The following is a 22,736-nucleotide window of genomic DNA, read 5'->3' as shown; positions in this document are numbered from 1 at the left end:
AAGGAGTCCAGAGGAGATCCATGCTGGGAACCTGCTGAGGGGGCTAGAGCAGCCCAGGACGCCCTCTATCCCTGCAAATGTTTTCTTTGTAAGGGGACCTTCTATGCCCCAGTTCCAAGTACGGGAGTTCAAATGGTGGCATTTCACAGGCACCCAGTAGGCCAAATGGGGATATGCTTTTTGGTCAAGGAGCACACTGGCTATTAATCAGACATCCTATAGAGGGTCCAGGCCTGTCTCTACTACCAGCTCTCAAATCCTTCCCCAACTCAGTTTCCCCATCTGAAAATTAGGCTGCCAAACTCATTGCCTGGAGGTCATTCCAGTTCTCTGTGGGAGGAGGCGATCTGCCTGACGTGGCTGAGTGGGAAGGGTGAGCAGCCACCAGAGACAGAAGAAATGACCAGGGATGGAGGGGCCAAGGCAGTCCCTCCTGTCCTCTGAACCACAGCAAGCTGCAGCTGGGACCCTGCCCAAGAGTCTGGGAACATTTAGCCGCTACAGTGAGGAGACAGGGAAGGAGTTGTGGAGGCCGCGAGAGAGATTTAGATCGGCTTTTTATGGAGGTTGGAGAACCACAGGCTCGAGAACAAAGGACTCTCAGAATCACAGGCTTTTAAAACTCCTGGCATCTCAGATGGATCCACGGAATCTTAGCATTACAAGCGCTGAGCCCAAGGACCTCAGAGACGATCTCGTTGAACCTCTAATAGTGCAGCCAGAAAAGTGAGCCCAGAGAAGGCTCACACCTCATCCTAGGTGGCACAGCACAATAAGCTGGGATGAGCTGTGGTGATCCAGAGGCAGGGACATGGACTCCATGTCCCACTGAGACTCTCCCTGAGGTGGGGTGGGGATCCTGGGCCACAGGATTAGAGGAAGGGGGGTGTTTGCAGGGGATCTGAGCAGATGGCAGCCCCTGGAGTTATGGACCAGAAATGGTGGTACCCTCTGCTGGCTACCCTTAAATTCCAACGTGGACGTCCAAAGCAAGAGGAAATGTCCCAGCTCAGATTTAAATTTCAAAACTCTGCACTTGGCTAACCCCCCAACTGGCCAAGTTCTACCTCAGAAGGTGGGCTGTCCTCCTGTGTTTGTGCCTTAGCTCCAGGGGGAGGGTGGGCTTGGTTTAAGGAAAAAATGGGGTTGGGAGGCCAGGGTGGGGCTCAGCTTGGGGCAGGAGCTGAGCTGGGGCTGCTAGGCCTGAGAGCTGGGTTCTGTCCACCATTTAGGTCCAGATCCTGGCTTGGGTTTGGAATCCCACTGGGGTTGGGCTTTGGTGTCACACAGTTAGGGGTCAAGTCCTAGTTCTGCCATTGTCAGGTTGTATGGCCTTAAACTAGTGACCTCACCTCTCTGAGTGCAAGCTCACCTGCCCAGGGTGTTGTGAGGATCTGCTGAGACTCCATTTGGGGGATACCAGCTTATTCTAGGCTGCTGGGCTCAGAACCCCCATCTGCTCCCTCTGGTCCCCCACCCTCAGTGTTTGCCCTGTGTCTCTCCACAGCCCAGCATCTGGGCTCTGCCCCCATTTCTCCCTGAGGCCTGCACATTGCCCCCTCCCCGTTCAGACCTGCATCCTGCCCCTGACCCAGCCCCTTCACTTGCCTTTGCCAGGCAGGGCTCCTCATTGGCCATAATGGGCCCAAAATAGCACTTCCCCTTGCCGCTTCCTGCAACCTGGCCTGTGGCTTAAGGTCTGTGAGGACAGAAGAGAGACTTGGCGTTTGGCAGGCATGCAAAAGATGTGAAGAGCTCTCAGAGGTCACCTGGGTAAACTTTCTTCCTTTTCTGACCACAGGAAATCTTCCTGCCTGGTTCTCCTGTACACCCACCCCAGCCTCAATGCTGCCTTGCTGTGTGATGTTAGGTAAGTCTCTATCCCTTTCTGTGCCTCATCTTCCTTGTGAGGTAGATGTCTACCTAAACCCTGCTGCTTGTCCCTAGCCCAAGGAAACACCTGGAGAAACCCCTTGGAGAGATGGCTTTTGGCCCTGACTCTCTCTTCTGAAGTCAGGACATCCTTCCCAAGGCTGGTCTGAGGAACATGCGTCAGATACCTCAAGAGTGACTGGATGTGTCTCTAGCTGCTCAGACTCTGTGTCCTGTCCTCCAGCCACCCCATGTGGCTGCCCTTCCTCTCTTCCATGAGGCACAGAGACCTGAGCAGACAGATCACGTGTGAATCCAGGCTCTACTGCTTAGTAGGCAGGTGACCTTGAGGAAGGCTTTTAATCTCTCTGTACCTCAGTTTCCTCACCTGAAAAAGATGATAATAATGGTATCAACCTCCCAGGACCACTGAGGATTAAACCGGATGATTCATGCTCCTGGCTTGCAGCAAACAATAAATGGCAGCTGGGGCTATTCTGTGACATTCAAGACCTAGAAGGGGATCCCAACTGAATTCTCTAGATTTAATTAAACAGATACTTATTGAGCACCTGCTGTGTATCAGGCACTGCAGGTGGCCTGGGGATGGAGCAATGAACAAAACGTCCCTCCCCCCTCCTGGAGCTCACATTCTGGCTTCCCTGCCTTTTCCTCTTTCCCCTCTGCTCCAGCTGGGCCTACACCTCGGACTCCAGGCTCCCCCACCCCTCCTTGCCTTGATTCAAGCTGTTCCTTCCCTCTCACATCAAACCCAGCGGGATCTTAGTTCCCCATCAGGGACTGAACCCAGGCCCGCAGCTGTGAAAGCGCAGAGCCCTAACCACTGGACCGCTGGCAAAGTCCCTGGCCATGCCCTTTAAAGCCGTGGTTCTCCACCTCACTAGCAAAACTAAACCATGGTGTCAGAAGCCAGGGTGGTTGTTACCCTAGAAGGGGAGACTGGGAGGGGGCATGTGGGGAGCTCTTGCATGGTGGAACGTTCTCTTTTTTGGCTGCACCACGCAGCATGTGGGATTTTAGTTCCCTGACCAGGGGTTGCAGAGGCTACCCCTCCTGCAAAGGAGGCGCGGAGTCTTAACTGCTCGACTGCCAGGGAAGTTTCTTGATCTGGGTGCATTTATGAAAACTTACCTAGCTGCCCACTAATGACTTGAGTACCTTTCTGTACAGACGTTATACTTCAACTGTTTTCCTGAAAAAATTACTGACACCTGGGTCCTACTCTCAGCATTCTCATTTAATTGGTCTGGAATGTGGCCTGGCCCCCTCAGGTGATTAGAATGTACAGCCAAGATTGAGAAGGACTGCTTTAGAGGAGCTAGTTCTTCCAGGCTCTCTCCTGGGCTGGGTGCCTAACTGTGCATCCCAGGACCTCCCTGCCCACAGTTGACCTGCTCAGGGCTGTGCACCTCTCTCTCCACAGGCTGCCCAATGCCCTGGGATGTGACCTGCTAAGAACAGTGGGCTGGGCCGGGCCCATTCCTACCAAGGCACTTGAGGAAAAATGATGAGGATTCAGCCTTGGGTAACCAGTGCTGAAAGTGAAGTCTATCCAGAGGCGGAAGAGGGCCTGAGGCAGCAGAAGCTGGGAAGCAGAGAGAACGGCAGCTGGCTGGCGGCGAGGCAGAGACCAAAGACTCAAGGTGGAGAGGCCAGGGGTCTTGAGATGGACCAGCAATAGCCGGGCCTGTGTACTGAGAGCTATTTGCTTCCAGTTCATGTCTCCACTAATTAGCTCCCCTTTTATTTCTGGGCAGAATGAATCTCTTCCTTGCAATCCAAAGACCTGTGCACACCAAGCAAGAGTCCCGTGGGGGAAAGGATCGTCAGCCCCGATTTACAGATGAGGAAATGGAGACTCAGAGGGGCTATAGCGCATCCAGAGTCCCATGGCTAGTTAGTGGCAAAATTGAGGTTTCTGTTCAGCTTCAAAGCCTATGCTCCTTCTATGCTTTCATAAATTCCACCACATGAATGTGGCTTTCTACTCTGTATCTGTGTTTTCTATAATCCCCTCCTCCAGACTGTCCCAGTAGTGATGCTGCAAGGACATGTTTCACGCATGTCCCATGGCATCAGGGGCCTGGCAGACCCGAGATATGTGTATACCAGTGTGCAAAGCATAAGCCTGCACTCCCCTTTAGCAACTGATTTCTCTAAAGTCTTAATCATTTAGGTTGGAAAAATGTTGAAACGTGTTCAGGAGAGCTGAGGCACAATTTGTCCTTTTCTAGAAGTCACCCCCTTGCGCCTTGCCAGTGTACCCTGGTGGGAAGGGCTCTCTGCCCCGGCAAAGAATGGCCCCATGTTGTTGGCCTTTACATCCTTGTGTCTGATTTAATGACCAGAAGTCAGACAGACTTGGATTCTACCCCTGCTCACCTTGGCCTCTGTCAGATTCCGAGCCTCATGAGGCTTTGGAGAGCACCGATTCCTGGAGTTGCAGACAGGCTCACATTCGCCTCGTTTTTCCCTTACAGCATGTGTCAGCTTCAGATTTCCAAGCCTTATCCAAGACCCACTGACTCAGGAGCTAGGGGGAGCCTGGAAATGTGTATTTAGATATAAGTATAATTTATGTATTATGCTCTGTGCTTACAATGTAACCTGTAAGGGATTCTAACATGCAGCCCTGGTTATAGAGCATCTGACTAGCACAACTCTTGGTTTTCCTGACGAGGAAGCTGCAGCCCAGACAGAGGCAGTGACCCGCCTGGGAAAGCACAGCACATCAGTGGCTGCCCTGCCATCTCAGCGCTCTTCTGGGTCTCTGAGTCCCACTTCTGCCCAAGTGGGTGGCTGTTGGGAGGCCCACGCAGCTAGGGAGCCCTGAGGTTGCTGGCAGGAGGCCTCCACGGCTGCCGATGGGGACCAGTCATTTGGTGTTTCTATTTATTGACTCTTTAAACTTCATCATCCAAGGGAAGTTAATACATGACTGTTTGGTAGCAAGAGAAACATAGTCTAAGACCGCAATGACCCGCCCACCCCAAACAAAAACAGAACCAAACAGAACAAAAACAAACCCCAACTGACACCAGACCTTTGGAGCTGCAGCTGAAGAAGCACGGGGGCTGGGGTCAGACTGGCTCCTGCAGTCGGGGGGCAGGGGAGAGGCTGCCCTCCATGGTAGCCTTCCCAGCCGAAGAGGCCATGTCCAGCCCCTCAGCTTTGGGCATCCTTCCTGGAAGGGCTGCCCCTGGCAGGAGAGGGTGTGAAGAGAGGGAGTCAGTGGTCAGAGTGAGGGGGCTCCTAGGTCCACCCTCCCAAGGTGACCATATGTGCCAGTGCATGAGACACAGGGGCTGGGGGGCAACTGTGAGGAGAGCGAGGGCCCTTTCCCTGCTCAGGCCAGGAGAGCGCCCTGGCCAAGGCCCAGTCAGTGTTCCCAAATTCAGAAACCACTAAGGCACTGCCAACAAGCAAGGAAATGCCAAGGCCTGGGGAAGCCCCCCCACCCCGGATGGGAGTCACTGCCTCCTGTAGTCATCACCTCGTTCCGGATGACTGAGGGGACTTGGCCCTTTTCTCTGGATACTGGAGGGCAGCCCAGTCAGGACGAGGCTGTGGAACGTGTATGTTAAGAGGCAGCGTTTTAGTGCCCCAACCATGCAGTGTGTGTGTGTGCGTACATAATGAGAGGGGGACTGGTCCCTCCAGGAAGGCTAGTTAGGGTCCCAGGGTGGTTCCTAGGGCAAGAATAGCGTTTTTTTTTTTCTTCTTCTGTCATTTTCTCACATCACTCCCTGCCCCAGGTCATTGCATAAATAAGTGCTTGGGAAGATACACATCTAAAAAGAAACATAAATACTGTACATGGGAAAGGATTCCATCCCCTAGCCCTCCCACTGCCCCCAGAAAACCCTCCAAATATTGCACATGGCCCTCCCCAGCCCTGTGGGGTCCAGGCCCGGCCGTGTCTTTGGTAGAAGCTCCAGGGACAGAGGTCCTGGGCAGCCCACGTGCCCCCCTCCCCACCCCCATCATGACTGGGAGCCCCGGAGCAGCCAGAGAGAAAGGCCCTGGGAAAGGCCCTGGCCCGGCTGGCCCACAGGTGCTCCGTCAGGAATGCTTCCACGAGGATGGGAGGCGGCCCGTGCAGGCAGGGGTGCGGCCCTGGTCAGACACTCCTGGTCGGGGTCTGCCTGTGGGCTTGGAAGAGGCAAGCAGGCTGAGGGCAGGTGGGCGGGCGAGTCCTGGGCCACCATGGACAAGGTCACACCCTCCATAGGAGGAGGTGGTTTGTGCTGTCGTCTCGGCCCACAGTCTCACTGCTGCCGCCGCCCCCACTGCTGAGTCGGAAGTCCTCGTAGCCGTCGCCTCCACTGATAACCAGCATTTTAGGCCTGGCCGAGGCAGGGCCTCGGTGCCGAGGGGAGTCCCGATGCTCCAGTGAGGGCAGCTTCTCGGGGCCTGGGGGGCGGAGGGGAGGATCCATTAGCCTGGAGGTGACTGGGGGTGGCACCATCTCAACCTGGCTCTCTTCATACTCATTTCCCACTTCCAACAGCCCTTTCCCAGTTAGGCAACTTAAGTCTTCTCTGGACCCAGACAACTCCTGACCGAGGCTTCCCTGCTTCCTGATGCCACAGCTACTACCTCTTGGGAGTACGATTTCCTGTCCTGCCAAACAAGACTTTGCTAACTGGGACCTCCTTCATGTACATTTCCTAATATGTTTCACTTTCTAATCCTCAGGGTCCCTTTCCTATCCTATCTGCCACTCTATTTCTATTTCCTGCTCTGCACGTCACTTCCTGACTCTACTTCCTGCCCTATACATCATTTCCAGTCCTGTTTTATTTCCTGTTGTATATATCCCTTCCTGCGCCATATTCTAATTCTTAGCTTGTAGTTCACTCCCTCATTCTCATGACATTGTCTGGACAGAATTTTACACACACACACACACACACACACACACACAGAGTATCCTAATAGATTTTATTTTGGGGTTTCTATAGCCTATTTCCTGTAATATATGCCACTTCCAGCTCTGTATGACATTTTTCCTCCCTCTTAACCTTCTTCTGGCAGGACAGTGCGGAGTCCTAAACCCAAAGCCGAGGTCCCTGGGTTTGAGTAGGATGTGTAGACCCACCTGTGTCTGGGGGAGATGGTGGGGTTGAGCAAAGCAGGTTGAAGCCATCTGGAAGCTGGACTGCGGCCAAGAAGCGGACGTGGCCAGTGTGTCCCTGGCCTAGGCCAGCAGGGCTGAGAGGCGCCCGAGGGCAGCTGACGGTACTGGGTGAGGTGGGCATGGTGAGCACGACGCCGGCACTGGTGCCCACCCACAGCAGCTCTTCACACACCAGCAGTGCTGTGATCCTCAGGCAGGCAGCCTTGTGCTGCCGGATGATGGCGTCTGAGCCTGGGGTGGGAGACAGACCAGTGCTGGGGCCGAGTCCTGGCCCTGGCTCAGCCTCAATACCAGGGACAGCAAGGCTCCAAGGGAAGGGGCAGTGGTAGACTGAGGTCAGTACCTGCCAGCATCCTGTGCACGGGAGGTGTGACATCTACCTCTGCCAGCTGCTCAAAGGTGTCTGGATGGTAGAGACACACATGGGCACTACCTTTCAGTGTCACCCACACGCCCAGGCTGGAGTCCACCATGCAAGCCACGCTGCGGCTGGAATCCTGCCCCACGGAGAATGTATGCTGGGGGGCGGGGGTAGAGAGCAGATGGGTGACTGACAGGCCTGCCTTCGCTGGCCCCTCCCTGCCTTGTGCTTCACCAGTGCCCATCCCTCCCTCCTGACAACTGACACCAAACCTCCCCAGAAAGCCCACCGGACTGACAGCAAAGGCAGCCTTGCTCCTTGGTCTGGATGATTAACCTCTCAAACCTTGGTTTCACTGAAACCTCAGGAATTAAAATGGAAGTGCCTTTTCCCCATGAAATTTGAGTGAGTTAATGATCAGAGAAGTTCAAATCTTGACGAGTTTTAAGAGCAATCAATGGCTTCACCCTGTACAGCTGGGGAACTGAAGTCTAGAAGGGAAAGGAACCTGCCCAAGAACACCAGCAAGTCAGTCACAAACCTGGGCCTGAACCCGGCTCTACACCTCTACACTCCCAGCCCAGCCCACGATGGGGTAAGTGAAAGGGAAATCAAGGGAACTGTAGTTACCCCTGGATACTACCAGGCTGACAATCTCTAATGTATATATACATCAAATCAGGACTAAAGGCCAGAGTAATGCTAAGGGATACTGACATCAGGAAGGACCTTTGTCCACCCCCCAAAGACGCCAATGCCTGAGTTGAGAAATGGGGTTGGGGGCAGGGAGGAGGAATAAAGAATTCTAAGGTACATGGGGCGCTTGCTGCAGCCCTCATCAGCTAGAAAGGAAATAAGGATTTGAGAAGGACAGGGGCTGGCCCAGATTCATACAGGGGTCAGGGGAAAGCCCTGACCTCTCAGCCGGATGCTTTTTTACGGCCCCGTGGTCCCATCTCCTCTCTCGTGGGCCTGGCTCACCCCAAGCACCAATTCCCCAACCCCACGGCCATCCCCGATACCTCCAGCTGCAGCGTGTCAGGACTCAGGACAAGGACTCGGTTCTGGCAGCCACACCACAGCCGCCCACCCACAGACACCATCTTGGTGATGGGGCTCCCCTGAGCACCCAGGGTCACCGATTTGAAGTTCTGGGGGTCCCAGAAATGGCCTGGGGTGGGAGTGGGGTAAAAAGAACAGCAAATTCAATCTAGTATTGCACTGAGCCTCACCCTCCCCTGAAATAAGGTGCTGATAACCTCATTTATCAATGAGCACACCAAAACCCCGAGAAGACCTGGGAGTCACCCAAAGTCACACCTGTAGACTTGTGGCCCCAAGGCCCCAGCTTGCTCAAGAGGGAAATCCAATACCAGCAAAGGGGCTCCAAGGGGGCGGGGGAGGGGTGGGCACTCACCTACTTCTCTTTGGTAGACCACGAGCTCTCCATTGGCCAGAGACACAAACACCTGGTTATTCAGATACCTAGGCAAGGAAAAGGAGTCATCAAGGGTTTCAAGAAGCCGAAGGAGATCACCTGGGTCCAGGGAATTGCAGATGGAACGGCTATGGTTCCTGAGAGACCACCTCCTCCCACCCCCCGTTCTCTAGGTGGTGGGCACCTGAGTCTAAGAAGAGGTAGTGACTTGCACAAGGACACGGTGTGTGAGAGGCACGGTTAGCCTAGGGCAGGCCTCTGGCCACTGAAAGGAGGGGCCAGTAGGGAAGGGGACCCGGGGGTGCAGAAGGAGGTCTGCATGTGTAGCTGAGAAGGGTCTGAACCAGAAGAGCCATCCAGGGGCCTTACAGGATGCAGGTCACAGAGGCCGCGTGCTGGAGCTTCAAGCTGTTTCTGCGATCACGGATGCTGTCAGAGGACTGGTACACGTGGACGCTGTGGGTCAGTGGTGCGCACCTGTGACAAGTGCTCGGGCATACCAATCCCTGCAGTCACCCCTATTTGCCTACTTGCCTCCACCAGGATCTCCTCCTGGCAGGTGCCCGCCCAAGGTACCCAAATCCCACGGCCTCCCTGTAGGTTTCAGACCCTCCGGCAGCCCCGGCTGGCAGTGCCCTTGAGGTCTGAACCAAAACCCTCCCACTTCTGCTTCAGGACACCATACAAGTTCTAAAACAGGGACCTCAGGTTCTGGTACCGCGACCCCAGCACCTCCCCTGTCCCTACCAGCCATCCTCAGTGCCCAGCCACACAGAGCTCTGGTAGGCCTCAGGCTCAACGCTCAGCAGGTCCTCCAGGCTGCCACGGGTGAAGGAGCCACGGCTGGACCGGCGAAGGGCTCTCCCATCCATTGGGCTGGTGCCGCAGGGACTGCCAGGCCCGAAGGAGCCGGACAGTGGTGGGAAGCCAGGCTCCTGCTCCTCCTCCGAACTGGTAGCCTCTGCTGTGGCCTCCTTGGAGCTCGGGGCCTCCTCGTCTGAGGAAGACAAAGGTCTCCTTCTCCATTCCCCTCTGCCAGGCCCAAGACCTGGTATCTTTCCAGACCTTAATCTTCCCTCAATGCACCCTTCTGGGCCATGCCCCGCCTCAGGGCCTCCCACCATTGTTCTCCCCACACCCCCAGACCTCTGCATCAGCTCAGCCCTTGTTACCTTGTGGACTGACAGCTCCGTGCTACAGGCTCCTAGTCCTAGCCTGGCCCCCTCCAAGCCACCACCAGGGACAGAGGGACCAAGCACTCCACCCCTTCTGCTCCATCCTCCTCAACTGGTCCTCAGGATCCAGCTGGACTATCCCATGCTCTCTGGATCCTTGCTGTCATAGCCGCTGCCCCCAGTGCTCTCTGTGCTAACATCCTGAGGCTTGATTCCATGCCTTTGCCTATGCCCATCCCTACTCACCCATCACTAACAGCTGGGCTGCCCCCTGCTCTGGGCAGTCCACCCTGCCAGCAGCCCCAGCTGGATACTCACTGCCAAAGCTAGAGGAGATGGTGGACCGGCTGGCCTGGCTCTGCAGGGTCCCTGAGGGGCTGGGCGAAGACTCATCGTCAGAGTCACTGTCAAAGGGCACCAACTCCGGGCGGGGGTCACCCTCTGGGGGGCCTGGTGCCATCTCCAGGCCCGAGCCCGCAATGGAAATGTGCAGGCAGGGCTGGGGCCCCGGCTCAGCCAGCGTCGCCGCTTCCTCGTCTGCCGCCTCGACGTCCAGTTCCGGCCCGGTGGGCTCGGGTGCCGTCTCTGGGGGGTTCCTCAGAGACGCAGTCCGCTCCCTGCGAGACGAAGCGGTGGGGTCGAGGGCCGCTAGTAGCCAGGTTCTGCCGCACTCGCCGGCACGCCCTCCAGGCCCCGCCCACATTCCCAGGACACGCCCACACCACGTCGGAGCGGCCGCAGTGTGTGTTGGGGGCGGGGACCCCGTCCCCAGGCCCCGGCCGGCCGGCGCCTCACCTGTGGCACCGGCGCTGCAGGCCTGGCACGGCCCCGATGCAGAGGATGCGGGCGGAGCAGACGGCGATGCAGGCCTCCACGTCAGGCTCGGCGCGCAGGCTCAGCAGGCACACCTGGCCCACGTAGCCGTCGCTGTTGCACACCCACACCTCGGGCGTGGGCTCTGGGCAGCTGCTCAGGGTCGGGGCTGCGCATGAGAACTGCGGAAAGCGCCAAAGGACAGGGGAAGATGAATGGAGGAACTGCTGCCAACTCCACACTGCTCTCCAGGCCCTCGTGGGTGTGTTTGGATTCTCAACACACCCTATGCATACACGTGCACACATACAGCACACGTGACACTCTTTACACATCAAATGCACACACCCCTCTGTGATATAGGCATCATATATTCATATATGTGTGTACACATATATCTACTCCAAATATGATCACACACACATGTACGTGTAACAAATGCGAAAAATGGTAACTTTTGTCCATATGTATGCAGACTTATACAAGCACATAAATGAGACACTTTCACATCAATGGTATAGTTCTGTTCACATGCACAGATACATACATGCACAAATGTACCCATATACATGGGACACACATGCACTGTCCATGTGCTTGTGCAGAGAGCTGTACAAAGACCTAGGGAGCCACTGCAATGTGCAAGACATGTACATGATGCTGTACACAGAACAAAAACACACGAACACATGCTGGCTTAGACTACATGCCCCCACCTACCCAGGTGCATACACACACCTGCATGCCGCTGCGGGTTTTCATGATGGGAATGGCCTTCAGGAACTCAGGGTCTAGACAGCTTTTGCTGGAGGCTGTAGTGGAGATGGACAGACAGACACTACTTAGCACCCACCTCACCCTGGTCCTGACCTCGCCTGTCTCCCTTCCTCTCCTGCCTCTCAGGGTCTCTCCAGGGAGAATGAGGTGGCTGTGGGTTATGTCCTACTTGTCCTTGCCCTCAATTTTCCCATCTGTACAATGAAAGAGGTAGACCCAGAGGTCTCTAAGGATTTTCTATGGACCTCAATCAACAGCTTTCCCTGATCCAGGCCTGCTCAGTGTGTGTGTGTGTGGGGGGGGGCGCTGGGGGGGAGGTCCCGGCCATCCACTCCCGCGATAGGGCCCCTACCCTAAGCTGACCTTATCCACAGAATCCCTGCCAAGGAGGAAGTCCTATATTTCTCTGCAGAAGTCTAAGTCCACCCTCCCACCAGCAGGGACTGGAACACAGGACATAGCAGTCTCGGGATTTCTGGCTCCTGATGTCACAGACAGCTGCAAGGTGCTGCCCACTTCCTGGAGGTTCTGGGAGGAGGGCACTGGCCCGGGCCCTGGCTTACCCAGTTTCCTCTTGGCCTCATCAAAGGCCTGCTCGAAGCCAAGGCGGGCATCAGGGTGAGGGAACTCAAAGATGAAGGAGTCGGTGCCCTCGGGCCTTGTGGTGCACAGCTCCAGCTTGGTAGGAGGGAAGGAAAGCGCATAGCACAGTGCCTGCTTCTCCGACAAGTCCCGGTGCATGGCAGCCGAGAGGTCCCGTAGTGCATCATCTAGGCTCTGCAGGGATGAGGGCCCAGGCTTCAGGGCCTCACTTCTCCCCACAGCCTGATCCTGCCCTGGGGATGGGACTGGGGGTCTGCCTTTTCCCTCAGACAGAAAATGGGACTCTGTTTCCCCCCGGAGACCACGAGGTAGCCTGGATCGCTCCCATAGACATGATGGGCCCTCTCTCCTCCCTCAGCTGCGGATGGAGCTGTGTCTCCATCCTCAGGCCTGGAACACATGACTTCCTTCAGATGGGGTGAGGCTGTATTTTCCCCCTCAGGTAACTGACAGCGATGTCCTCTCCCTCAGGCAAATGACAAGGCTGTTATTTCTCCTTCAGACTGGGTTAGGGAATCTCAGGCAGAAGGCGCAGACCTGGTGGGGGAAACCGAGGCTCTCAGAGAGCTTGCTCATCTGGCCCAGGGTGGTCAGGTCCTCGTCCAGGCGGCTGATGGCTTTCTGGATGTTCTCTCGATTGGCGGCTTGGGATGCCCCTAGTGGGGACAGAGGAAGGCCATCGGCAGATCCAGACACAGACAAGGTCAGGCTTGGACAGACACTCCTCCCCTCCCCTCCCCTCCCAACTTGCAGTTGGGTGCAGGGAACAGCCTGACTAACTGACAGCTTGTAAACCACAAGACCTCAGGTTAACATTAACCCCAAAGTTAATGGGCAGCTTGGACAGAACCTCCAGGCTCAAGAGCAGGGGACTGGGCCTGATTCACAGCCACCTGGCACAGGGTGTCGGTCCCTTGGAGAACTCCCTGGAAGAGCACAAAGAATAAACAGCAGACGGCTCTGCAGGTTATGCAGTCTCCAGCTGACACTGGAGTGTTGGGTGGTACAGCCTCCCACAGGGGAGTCAGCTGGGCAGGCAGAGCCTCCGGCAGTCAAATTTGCTGACCAGGGACTCAATTCCCCCACACAGGAGGGAGCAATGAGCTGACGACCTAGATCCTCTGGTCCTATCCCGTACCTGACCACTGCCAAGTAGCTGGCCCTACAGGCCTGGCTGGGGGCGAACGCCCTGGACCAGTGGCCCACCAATGGGCTGAGTAGACAGCAGCGGAGTGTACTAGACAAGCCAGGGCTGAGGATATCTCCTGCTCCTTCTGAGGGGAAACTGTTCCCCCAGAACCCTCCCCCACCTGGGCAGCCACGCTTTCTTCCCTATGACCCTGGCCCTCTCTGGCCACAGCTGACTGGACCAGGTGTGGACACCTAACCTAAAGGTAGTCATTTTCTCCACCGGCCTGTTCTCTGGTGAGAAGAGATGAGCTGGACCAATAATCAGCTTGTCTTCCTACATAGAGGCCCGTGTGGGGCAGGCCTGGGTTCACCTAGGGGCTGAGTGAGCCTCTCCCTCACCCCGAGGGCCACCTCAAGTGAGCTCAGGGACAGAGTCTGGGCCTGACCTGCCTGCCGGTCCAGAGGTGCCTTCACCACTATCCCAGAACCACCACCCCACTCAGGAAGGTGAACTGCGCATCCTGGAGCAGCTGGGGCTAACAGCTGAGCGAGAAAGGCCACAATGCAGAAAAGGCCATGATGGATCACAGGAGTTCGGAGGAGGCAGAGAAAGCTGACAGCAGTGAGAACCGGCCCAGAGGGGAGTGGGGGAGGAGGGGGGAGGGACAGACACACACAGCCGGAGGAGCCGTTCTTTGAAGCCACTGCCTCAGCTCCCAACAGTCTCAGCCCCAAACAAAAGGCTCATTCCAACCAGCCTTTTTGACTGGACTGACTTGAGTGAGTCTGTTCCCCAGGCACAAAACTGGTGGCCCAGAACAGTGCGCCACCATCTACTATGAGGCGCCTAAGTGCGCTTGTGCACGGAATCAAGGCTACAGGTATGTCTGCGCTCCCTGCACCACCGCAGCCTAGTCCACCTGCTAGCCCATGGCAGGCCCCTGCCCAGTCAGAAGGTGGTCTGCACGGACAGGCGCTGGTCCGGCTCTGCAGGGCACAAACTGGATCCCGCACGTCAGCCCCCTTGGACAGGATGGGAAAGTGAGGCCAGAAAGCAGAAAAGCAGATAGATGGCCAGCCAACCTGACCACAGCGCAAACCCTCCAGGCAGGTTTCTCAGAGGAAGACCCCCAAAGCCCAGAAGCCCGGGCAGGCCTGAGCCAGCCCCACCTTTGATGATGTCTGCGTCTTCCAGTGGCAGCTTCCACAGCAGCTTGTACTTGCTGGCCGTGTCAATGACGCTGGCTGCCGTGTACCTGTGGGGAGCCGAGGGGGTGCTCTGGCCAGGGCTGGGGAGTGGGCCCACGGAGGGACAACCGCTCCCGCTGCCCGAGCTCCCCAACCGTATCCCGGCCACTCACAGGCTCATGGAGCTGCGCCGCAGGGAGCCTGACTTCCGCTTCAGGGTGGTGCAGATGATGAGGTCCGTGAACAGGAAGAGGGACCGGTCCTTCTTGCCACCGACTGCCTTCTGTGGGGACCGATGCAGGATTCAGGCCCAGAGGCCCACCCTCCTGCCCACCGTGCCCAAGGGGACAGCCAGGCCCAGGGAGGGGGAGGGCTCTCCTGCATGCCCAGAGGCAGAGGCAGAGTTGGGACATGACCCAGGGCTCCTGCTGGGGTGGAAGAGCAGGAGGCCGGTGGGCAGAAGCTGTGAGCAGAAGTGTGGAGAAAGCAGGGAGGTAGCGACGGGTGGGCAGATAACGGGACACTTCTTACCACTTCAATGACCATCTCCTGCCTCAGGAACCGCCGCAGAGGGGCCTGGAGCTGTGGGGCAGGAGGGACAAGGGATCTTGAAGGCTCATTATGACTCCCTCCCCTCCCCAGACCCCGGTGACCCCTTGGCCCCGCTCCACGGGCCAGGTCAGTGGAAGCAACATCTTGTCCACCCTCTTGATGCTGTGTTGTCAGGCCACGGGATACGTGGCCAGAAACAGACACGGGAGAGGACACAGATGTAGACAGAGATGGACGCAAACACAATGCAGACGCTGCTATGGACGTGGACATGGCCACAGTTCCAGGTTGGAACCAGGCATGGGTGGAGTGGGGCGGGGCGGCACTCACATCCTCCATGCCCTCGATGTGGGCCTCGATCTCCTGCAGCACACGGGCGTGACGCTCTGCCTCCTCGGCACTCCGCACGCCCTTGTTGATGCGTTCAGCCACCTGCTTGATGCTGCGCTGCGCATCCAGCAGGAGCGGGTGGTCTGGGTGGTCCTCAGGCGTGTGCTTCAGGAGGTCCTGGGGTGGGAGTGGGCACCAGACCTCTGCTTAGCTGCCCCTGTCAGGCCCTGGGGCCCCACAGTGACTGCTGGAAGAGGAGGGACTGGGGGTAGACTCCAGAGAGGACTTCCTTTCCTACCTGACCCCTGTGTCTCCACCAAGTGGGGGCCACAGAGCCCCCTGCATCCCCACATGCCTCCAGGCTTTGCCCACCTGCCCACCCAGCCCCATGCCCACCTTCACCAGAAGCTCATAGCGTGGGATCCGCTGCACGGGCTTGATCATGAGGTCGGACAGTGCCTGCTTCTCCTTGTTCTCACGCATGCTTTGCTGAAACCCAAAACAGGGTGGATGGGCACCCAAGTGAGGAATGACATGCAAAGATGGAAATGTCCTGGGACAGGTCCCCAGCAAGCCCCCCCCCAGCTCAGCCCGAGGGCAGACGATGGTCTACAGGGTAGGGCTCCTGGGGCCCCCAAAGCTGGCCCACAGAGGGTGGCCTCCATCCCCCTGCCCGGCCCCAGTACCTCCAGGAACTTGAGAAAGGCAGGCCTCGCCTCCTTGGCCACACGCACGGCGTCCTTTGCATTGAGAAAGTTATCGACATAGGCAGAGTAGATGTTGACCAGGACGTCCTTGGAGAACTGTGGGTGAAGAGGCAGGTTGGGGACCCTCAAGGTGTCCCCTACCCCACCTCACCCTGTCCTGGTTTCCACTGATTCGCGAGCCAACATCTTTTCTCTCCATCTGGAAATGATATGGTCTCTAAGGGATTGGGCATGTGCTCCTGTGTCATGTGTACATGTCATATGTGTGCCTGTGTGATTAAGCGTGTGCACGCACACACGTTTCTTATCTGTGTGTGTTCGTATGCACATGTACATATGTGTGCCTGGATATGTTCTGTGAGCACAGACCAGGTTCTCTCTCTTCAGGCTGGGCTTTGCCATCCTCTGGTCTCCAACCCCACCAAGTCCAGCCAGCCAGGTCTCCCTCCTCTGAGTGACACAGGCTCTTCCCCGCTGCGTGGCTTTTGCTCATGTAATTCCCTCCACCAGGAAGGTCCTTGCCCGCATCCAAATCTCACCCACCCTAAGGCTGAGCTCCAGTTCTGCCGCCTCCAGGAAGTACTCCCTGCCCTGACAAGGGCTCTGCCTGGAACTATACCTGGCCTCCAGCCTCCCTGATCCCCCAAGACAAGTCTTCCCTCTCCAAGGAGACAGGTGCTCCCATCCCTCCTAGTAAAGCCCTGCTCAGGGCTGGCACACACTGCCTGGTGGCTAATACCTGCTGGCTGGCTGATGGCTGGGCTAAATGTGGATATTCTCGGTCAGAAGCCCTGGCTGCAAGTTCTGACACCCCAGTTCCTGTCTCAGCTGCACCATGGATGGACCAGGTGACCTGTGGTGCTGTTTCTGGCCCCCTCTGGGCCTCCAAATCCATGGTTCTAGGTTATAGAGGCCACTTGTTCCCCTACCCCAGATGTGCTGCAGAGCAGAGGCTGAAGCAGCTCAGGGAGGAAGACAGCCCCTCAAACCACCCCACCCCCGATCCTGGGACAGGGCACCCTATGCTGAGCCCTCCGTCAGCATAGACTTCCACTGCTGTCCTTGGTCAGCATCAAGGTCCAGACAGGGGGATGAACCCAGTGACAGTGAGGGTTGTGATGGGCTGGAGATGTCAGCACTCAAGCTGGGGTCCCACCACCACCGGGCCAAGGTTCTCGTCACATCGATTTGCAGGTCAGCAGGGACCTTCTTAGGCCCAAGGTCCACCCCACAACATCACAAACACATGCAAACACACCCACATCACATAAAAATAGATAAGGTGTTTTTTTGCTAGTAGAATTTTTTGGAAGGAGTTTTACAATTTTACTTTTGAATTATTTGGCTCTGAGTAAACATTCAGTTTGTGCTTCGCTAGGATTTCTCATCCATCATCATGCTTTTTTGGGAATTCTGGCAAAATAACAAAATGTAACTGAAGTTTTTTCAAATGGAATTAAATTCATGTAAATGAATACTAAATTTAACAATTAAAGAAAATGGCTTGTTATGTTTGACAAACATTTAGTTGAATGTTCATTAGTTTTGCTTTTGCAGTCCTTTTTGAACTCTGAAGCCAACACCTTTCCTAAGGTCCCAATCACTATTGCAGGATCTTGAAAAACTCACAGGCAGAAGGAAGTCCTGTCCGTGGTGAAAGGGCGGATGGGGTAGGGTAGAGCGTGGGCGCTGGAACCAGGTTTCTTGAGGGTGAATCCTCCACCACTTACTAACTGACTTTGATCAGGTTACTTTTTCTCTCTCTACATGGCAGAGTCATAAACTTTATTTTTAGTTTGTTTGTCTTTTGTGGGTTTTCTTTGGCCATGCCCCGCAGAGCTCGCAGGATCTTACTTCCCCGACTAGGGATCAAACCTGGGCCCTAGGCAGTGAAAGTGCAGAGTCCTAACCACTGGACTGCCAGGGAATTCCCAGAGTCATCAACTTTAAACTTGGGAATAATCATACCTTTCTCCTTAGTGCTGTTGACATGTACAATGTATTTAGAATGCCTAGCACATAATAAGTGCCAAATAGCCATTATTATTAAAATGCCTGATAGAGAAAAGAGCTAGAAGACTAGGCCAGTGTCAACATCAAGCCCGAGTCCAGGGTCAGGATCAGGGCAACTGTTTACATTCAGGTTAAGGTAGGTCAGGAAGAGCATCCATTTGAGGTCTGGGTCACGGTCAGTGGCAGCTCAGGGTCAGGAGTAGGGTCAGGTCAGTGCCGGCAACTGGGATTGGGTCCAAGGTCAGGGTCAGTGTCTGGTTGGGGGTGGGATCCATGCCAGAGTCCAGCCAAGCTCTAGGGCTGGGCAGTGTCCAGATTCAGGTCAATCCAGGATCTGGGGTCACTACCAGTGTCTGGTCAAGTTCTGGGGTTGGATCAGGGATCAGAGTCAGTCTCCAGGAGGGGTGGAGGGGTCCATGGCAGCACCCAGCCCCTCCTAGGAGAGGCCAGAGCTTGTGGGGGCTATAGCAGTAGACAGCAGGGCCACTCACCGACTGGACAAGGAGGTCTCCCACCTTCTGCTGGGCATGCCAGGTCTGCACGCAGTGCCGCACTTGCTCCAGGAACTGTTCATGGTGCGCCAGGAGCTCCGGGATCTGGTCAAAAATCTCATCCACCAGCGACGGGTCACATAGCAAGGAGTTCTCTGGCTGCTTCAGTGGCTGCATATAGCCCTGGGGGACCCACAGGGTCAGTACAGGTTCCCTCAGAGAGATGGCACCCCAACCCACCAGCATAGGCACACACAAAATCAACTGGGCCTGCAGCTCACTGGCCCTGCCTCCCGGATCTCCCTCATTAGACTCGGAGCTCTGGGAGGGAAATGGGAAGATCTATTCCTATGCCCCTCACTCTGCCGCCTAGGGCCTGGCACAGGATGGGGGTGAGGGGTCTTGGGAAAGATCTGTTGGATGCATGAGCTTGGAGTGAGGAAAGCATGAAGACTGGGCTCCTGGGAGACCCCACACATTAATTCGGCAATTATTTTTCTGAGCACTTACTATGTGCCAGGCACTGTTCTAAGAACTGGGAGACAGCAGTGAACAAGAAAGATCAAAATCCCTGCCCTGATAGAGCATACAATCTAGTCAGATTAAACACACGAATAAAATAAATAAATAAAACCACATTTCATCAAATTTAAGATGTATCATTAATCTTTTTTTTTGAAAAACAATTTTATTGAACTATAATTCACATTCCACACAAGTCACTCTTTTAGAATATACAATGCAATGGTTTTTAGTATGTTCGAAGTTATGCAACTATCACCACAATCAATTTTAGAACATTTTCATTATCTTCCCAAAAGAAATCCCATCCCCATTAACAGTCACTCACTCCCCACTCCCTACAACCCTTCCAGCCCTTGGCAACCACTAATCTACTTTCTCTATGGATTTGCCTTTTCTGGGTGGTTCATATAAATGAAATCAGACAATACATGGTCCTATGTAACTGACTTTTTTTTAAAATTAATTTTTTTTATACAGCAGATTCTTATTAGTTATCCATTTTAGAGGCATCATTAATCTTATTTATCTCAGAAAAATTTGCCAATTAAGTTATTATAGGCCATCAATTATAGAATGAACCTGAATTTCAGAGATGGTATAATGTGAAGAATGTGTCTTAGAATTGACTACATGTGGAAGTTCTGTGGTAAATTAAAAGGCGTTAATTGCTGTGGGGAAAATAAAGCGGGGGGGTGTATGGGGGGGCATATGGAAAGTTACTGAAGGCTTAGTTGACACTATCTGAACACTGTTTTCACAGTCTTCAGATCTTCTGGTCAATCAGTGACTAAAACTCCCATTTTTCACCTCAAATCTGCATTCAGTGGCGTTTCCTGAGCATGAATAGCCCTGCTCAGTGGCTGCTGTCTCATTTAGATGTCGCCCTCTACTGGCCTAAACTGTAACTACAAGCCAAAGAAACAAGGCGGTTTGAAAAAGTATACGGAATGCTGCAAAAAAATTTATATCAAACATTTAAAAAACCTAGCTTGTTGTAAAATAAGCTTGCGAAAGTAAAGCTCAACAGTATCCTCCTGCCTGATTTGGGATTCTGAAAAGGTTGGTGAGGAGACAGGCGGCCTCCCTCTCACAGCTCCTAGGCTAGTCTGAACCAGGGCCGGATCTGTGCCAAGGTCTGCTGCCCAAGCAGCAGGAGCTAAACTGCTCACTTCCAGGTCCCAGCGCCTCACATAGAAGCCTGCACACAGTGGCAGGAAAGAATAAACAGTGACTGGGAACCCGATGCAGAACCTGCTAGGAGCCAGCACCTGCATTTCACTCACCACATACTCGTTGAGCAACTACTGTGTGTCCAGCCTTCTAAGCGCAGGCTGCATCTGTGGGCAAACAAAAGTCCCTGTGCTTGTGCAGTTGACAATTTAGTGGAAGGAGGTGGAAAATAAGCACCATAAATAACAAAATTATCACACAGTATATCAGAAGGTAGTAAGTGCAGTGGGAAATAAGACAGGGGGTTGGTCAGGGAAAAGGGGTTGTTAGCTAGGAAGTGTGAGTTGAAGAAAGACTCCAAGGTTGAGGGTGACACTGAGGAATGGGTGCAGCCTTGGGACCTGGGTTCAAATCCCACCTCTTTCTGGCTGTTAACCTTGGCATTTAACTTCTTTCTTCATTTTAAACTCCTGGTCTGCAGGAACAATACCAATCAATTTGGATGGCAGTGGTCACTACGAAGGGAACACCGGGGCTGTAGAGTCCAATCTCAGTTTGAATATCACCTATGCTTAGGGAGCACCGTGGAGTGAGACTGACAGGGATTCAACCCAGGCTATGGCACGTCCTAGCTCTGTGAACCTGAGCAAGTTGCCTTACTTCTCTGTGCTTAGTTTTATCATCTGTAAAATGGGGGTTTATAGTGAGGTTTATATGAATTAACTTATGTAACACACACATATTAAGCACTCAATAAATGTCAGCTCTTAGTACTACTTGCTACGGTCTGAATGTGTCCCCCCAAAATTCGTATGTTGAAACCTAATCCCTGATGCGGTGGTTATTTGGAGGTGGGGCCTTTGGGAGGTAAGAAGGTCATGACGGTCAAGCTCTTGTGAATGGGATTCGCGCCCTTTAAAAGAGGCTCCAGAGAGCTCCCTCAGCCCTTTCACCACGGAAGAAGACACAGTGAAAAGAGCCGTCCATAGACCAGGAAGCTAGTCCTCACCAGCAATGAATCTGCCAGCACTTTGACCTTGGACTTCCCAGCCTCCAAAACTGTGAGAAATAAATTTCAATTTGTTTAAGCCACCCAGTCTAGGGAATTTTTATTACAGCAGCCCAAAGAGACTTAACAGTCTGTTACCACTTAATAGATGGATGACCCTGGGCAGGTTTCTTAACCTCTTTGAGCCTTCATTTCCTCAGATGAAGCAGAGCATTATAATATCTGCCTCACAAGGTTAATACAAGGATTAAAGGTGATGTTACATACACACACTCACACACACATGCATGTATGCAGGCAGAATTGCCAGGCAGTATGCTAAGTTATTCACGCATCTCATAATCTGCACCTGAGACATGTACTATTATTATTCCCACTCAACAGACAAGGAAACAGAGGCAAGAGACTGGATATGTAACTTGTTCCACGTCACATGGCTGGTCAAGAGGTAGTGCCAAGTTTGAACACTGGGGGCCTGGCTCCAGAGCTGTGCTCCGCACCCCTGGGCTGGACCTCAGTCCCTCCAACACACCAGGGCTGCCTCGAGTGACAGCTGGCTTCAGCTGACACTGTCTTGGCTCACCTCCACCCTTCCCCACCCAGCTCTCAGTCTGGTGTCCTCAGCACCATCCTCCCTTAGCTCTTCCACCCGCAGGCCCTGCAAGCCTCCACGTGTGCAGCCCTGCAGCCTGGAGACTCGGAGGCAGAAAGGCACGCCCAGCCCCATCACCTTTTAATCTTTGCGCTGAGAGAAGGGGAAGATTAGTTACATCTTGCAGACAAAACCACGGAGGCTCAGAGGGGTGAGGTGATCAGGCTAGCATCACCCAGAAGGGAGGCAAGTGACTCAATCCCTGGACTGTCTGACTCCCATGCCTTTGACTCCCACCTAGGGGACGACAAAGGACCCCTCAGACCCCTGCATGTCTACTCCTGCCTGGCAGGCAGGGGCACCTCTTAAAGATGGAATTCCAGTTATGGCCCTCCTGTGACTTCCTTGTACTCACAGTAAAGGCCAGCTCCTTGCCCAGCAGCCACACTGGCCACCTCCCCATCCCTAGCTACTCTAGGTTTCCTCTGGCCTCCCAGCCATTGTTCCCGCGGTGCTCTCCGCCTGGAACAACTCCCTCCGGGCTCTCCCTTTACTTCACTCCTACCCACCCTTCAGGTCTCAGCTAAACACCCAACACTCTGGCCCCCAACACTCTGGACCCCGACACCAGGGCAGACCCCAGTCTGTGTTCTCATCTCTCTATGCATTTAAAAAATATGTATGCATAAAAGCAATGTATTTTTGTGGTAAAATATACATAGCATAAAATTTGCCATTTTAAACATTTTTAAGTGAACAGTTCAGTATGCCCACATTAAAGTACATTCATGTCGGGATTTCCCTGGTGGCACAGTGGTTAAGAATCCG

The 22,736-nt window shown here is 54.4% G+C and overlaps 2 protein-coding genes across 4 annotated transcripts in view; one reads left to right on the top strand and one right to left on the bottom strand.

Moving 5' to 3' along the window:
- Positions 1-4,246, top strand: part of FAM168A (family with sequence similarity 168 member A) — a 231,250-nt gene extending 227,004 nt beyond the window's left edge. Inside the window, exons 11-13 of one of the 2 annotated variants that reach the window (XR_003428055.1) lie at positions 1,802-1,870; positions 3,317-3,536; positions 3,651-4,246. The gene's annotated coding sequence lies outside the window, so the exon portion shown is untranslated. Of the gene's footprint in view, positions 1-1,801; positions 1,871-3,316 lie in introns of both variants that reach the window. The other variant, XR_003428054.1, reaches the window with a different exon arrangement.
- A 525-nt stretch (positions 4,247-4,771) lies between these two features.
- ARHGEF17 (Rho guanine nucleotide exchange factor 17) overlaps positions 4,772-22,736 on the bottom strand; it is a 58,109-nt gene continuing 40,144 nt past the window's right edge. The window contains exons 3-21 of one of the 2 annotated variants that reach the window (XM_027083323.1): positions 18,613-18,795; positions 16,088-16,204; positions 15,798-15,890; positions 15,402-15,578; positions 15,051-15,101; positions 14,693-14,802; positions 14,502-14,587; positions 12,738-12,856; positions 12,161-12,374; positions 11,559-11,632; positions 10,803-11,002; positions 10,326-10,624; positions 9,580-9,829; positions 9,202-9,309; positions 8,812-8,879; positions 8,417-8,565; positions 7,377-7,551; positions 6,995-7,264; positions 4,772-6,306 (exon numbers count right to left, since the gene is read on the bottom strand). In XM_027083323.1, the coding sequence (XP_026939124.1) occupies positions 6,110-6,306; positions 6,995-7,264; positions 7,377-7,551; positions 8,417-8,565; positions 8,812-8,879; positions 9,202-9,309; positions 9,580-9,829; positions 10,326-10,624; positions 10,803-11,002; positions 11,559-11,632; positions 12,161-12,374; positions 12,738-12,856; positions 14,502-14,587; positions 14,693-14,802; positions 15,051-15,101; positions 15,402-15,578; positions 15,798-15,890; positions 16,088-16,204; positions 18,613-18,795 (2,940 nt within the window). In that variant the 3' untranslated portion in view covers positions 4,772-6,109. The remainder of the gene's footprint in view (positions 6,307-6,994; positions 7,265-7,376; positions 7,552-8,416; positions 8,566-8,811; positions 8,880-9,201; positions 9,310-9,579; positions 9,830-10,325; positions 10,625-10,802; positions 11,003-11,558; positions 11,633-12,160; positions 12,375-12,737; positions 12,857-14,501; positions 14,588-14,692; positions 14,803-15,050; positions 15,102-15,401; positions 15,579-15,797; positions 15,891-16,087; positions 16,205-18,612; positions 18,796-22,736) is intronic. The other variant, XM_027083324.1, reaches the window with a different exon arrangement.

This window comes from Aethalodelphis obliquidens, unplaced genomic scaffold (assembly GCF_003676395.1).
Source record: "Aethalodelphis obliquidens isolate GAN/ISIS:26980383/991018 unplaced genomic scaffold, ASM367639v1 scaffold50, whole genome shotgun sequence".
In the NCBI taxonomy this organism is placed as follows: Eukaryota; Metazoa; Chordata; class Mammalia; order Artiodactyla; family Delphinidae; genus Aethalodelphis; species Aethalodelphis obliquidens.
This window is presented reverse-complemented; position numbering and strand designations above follow the sequence as displayed.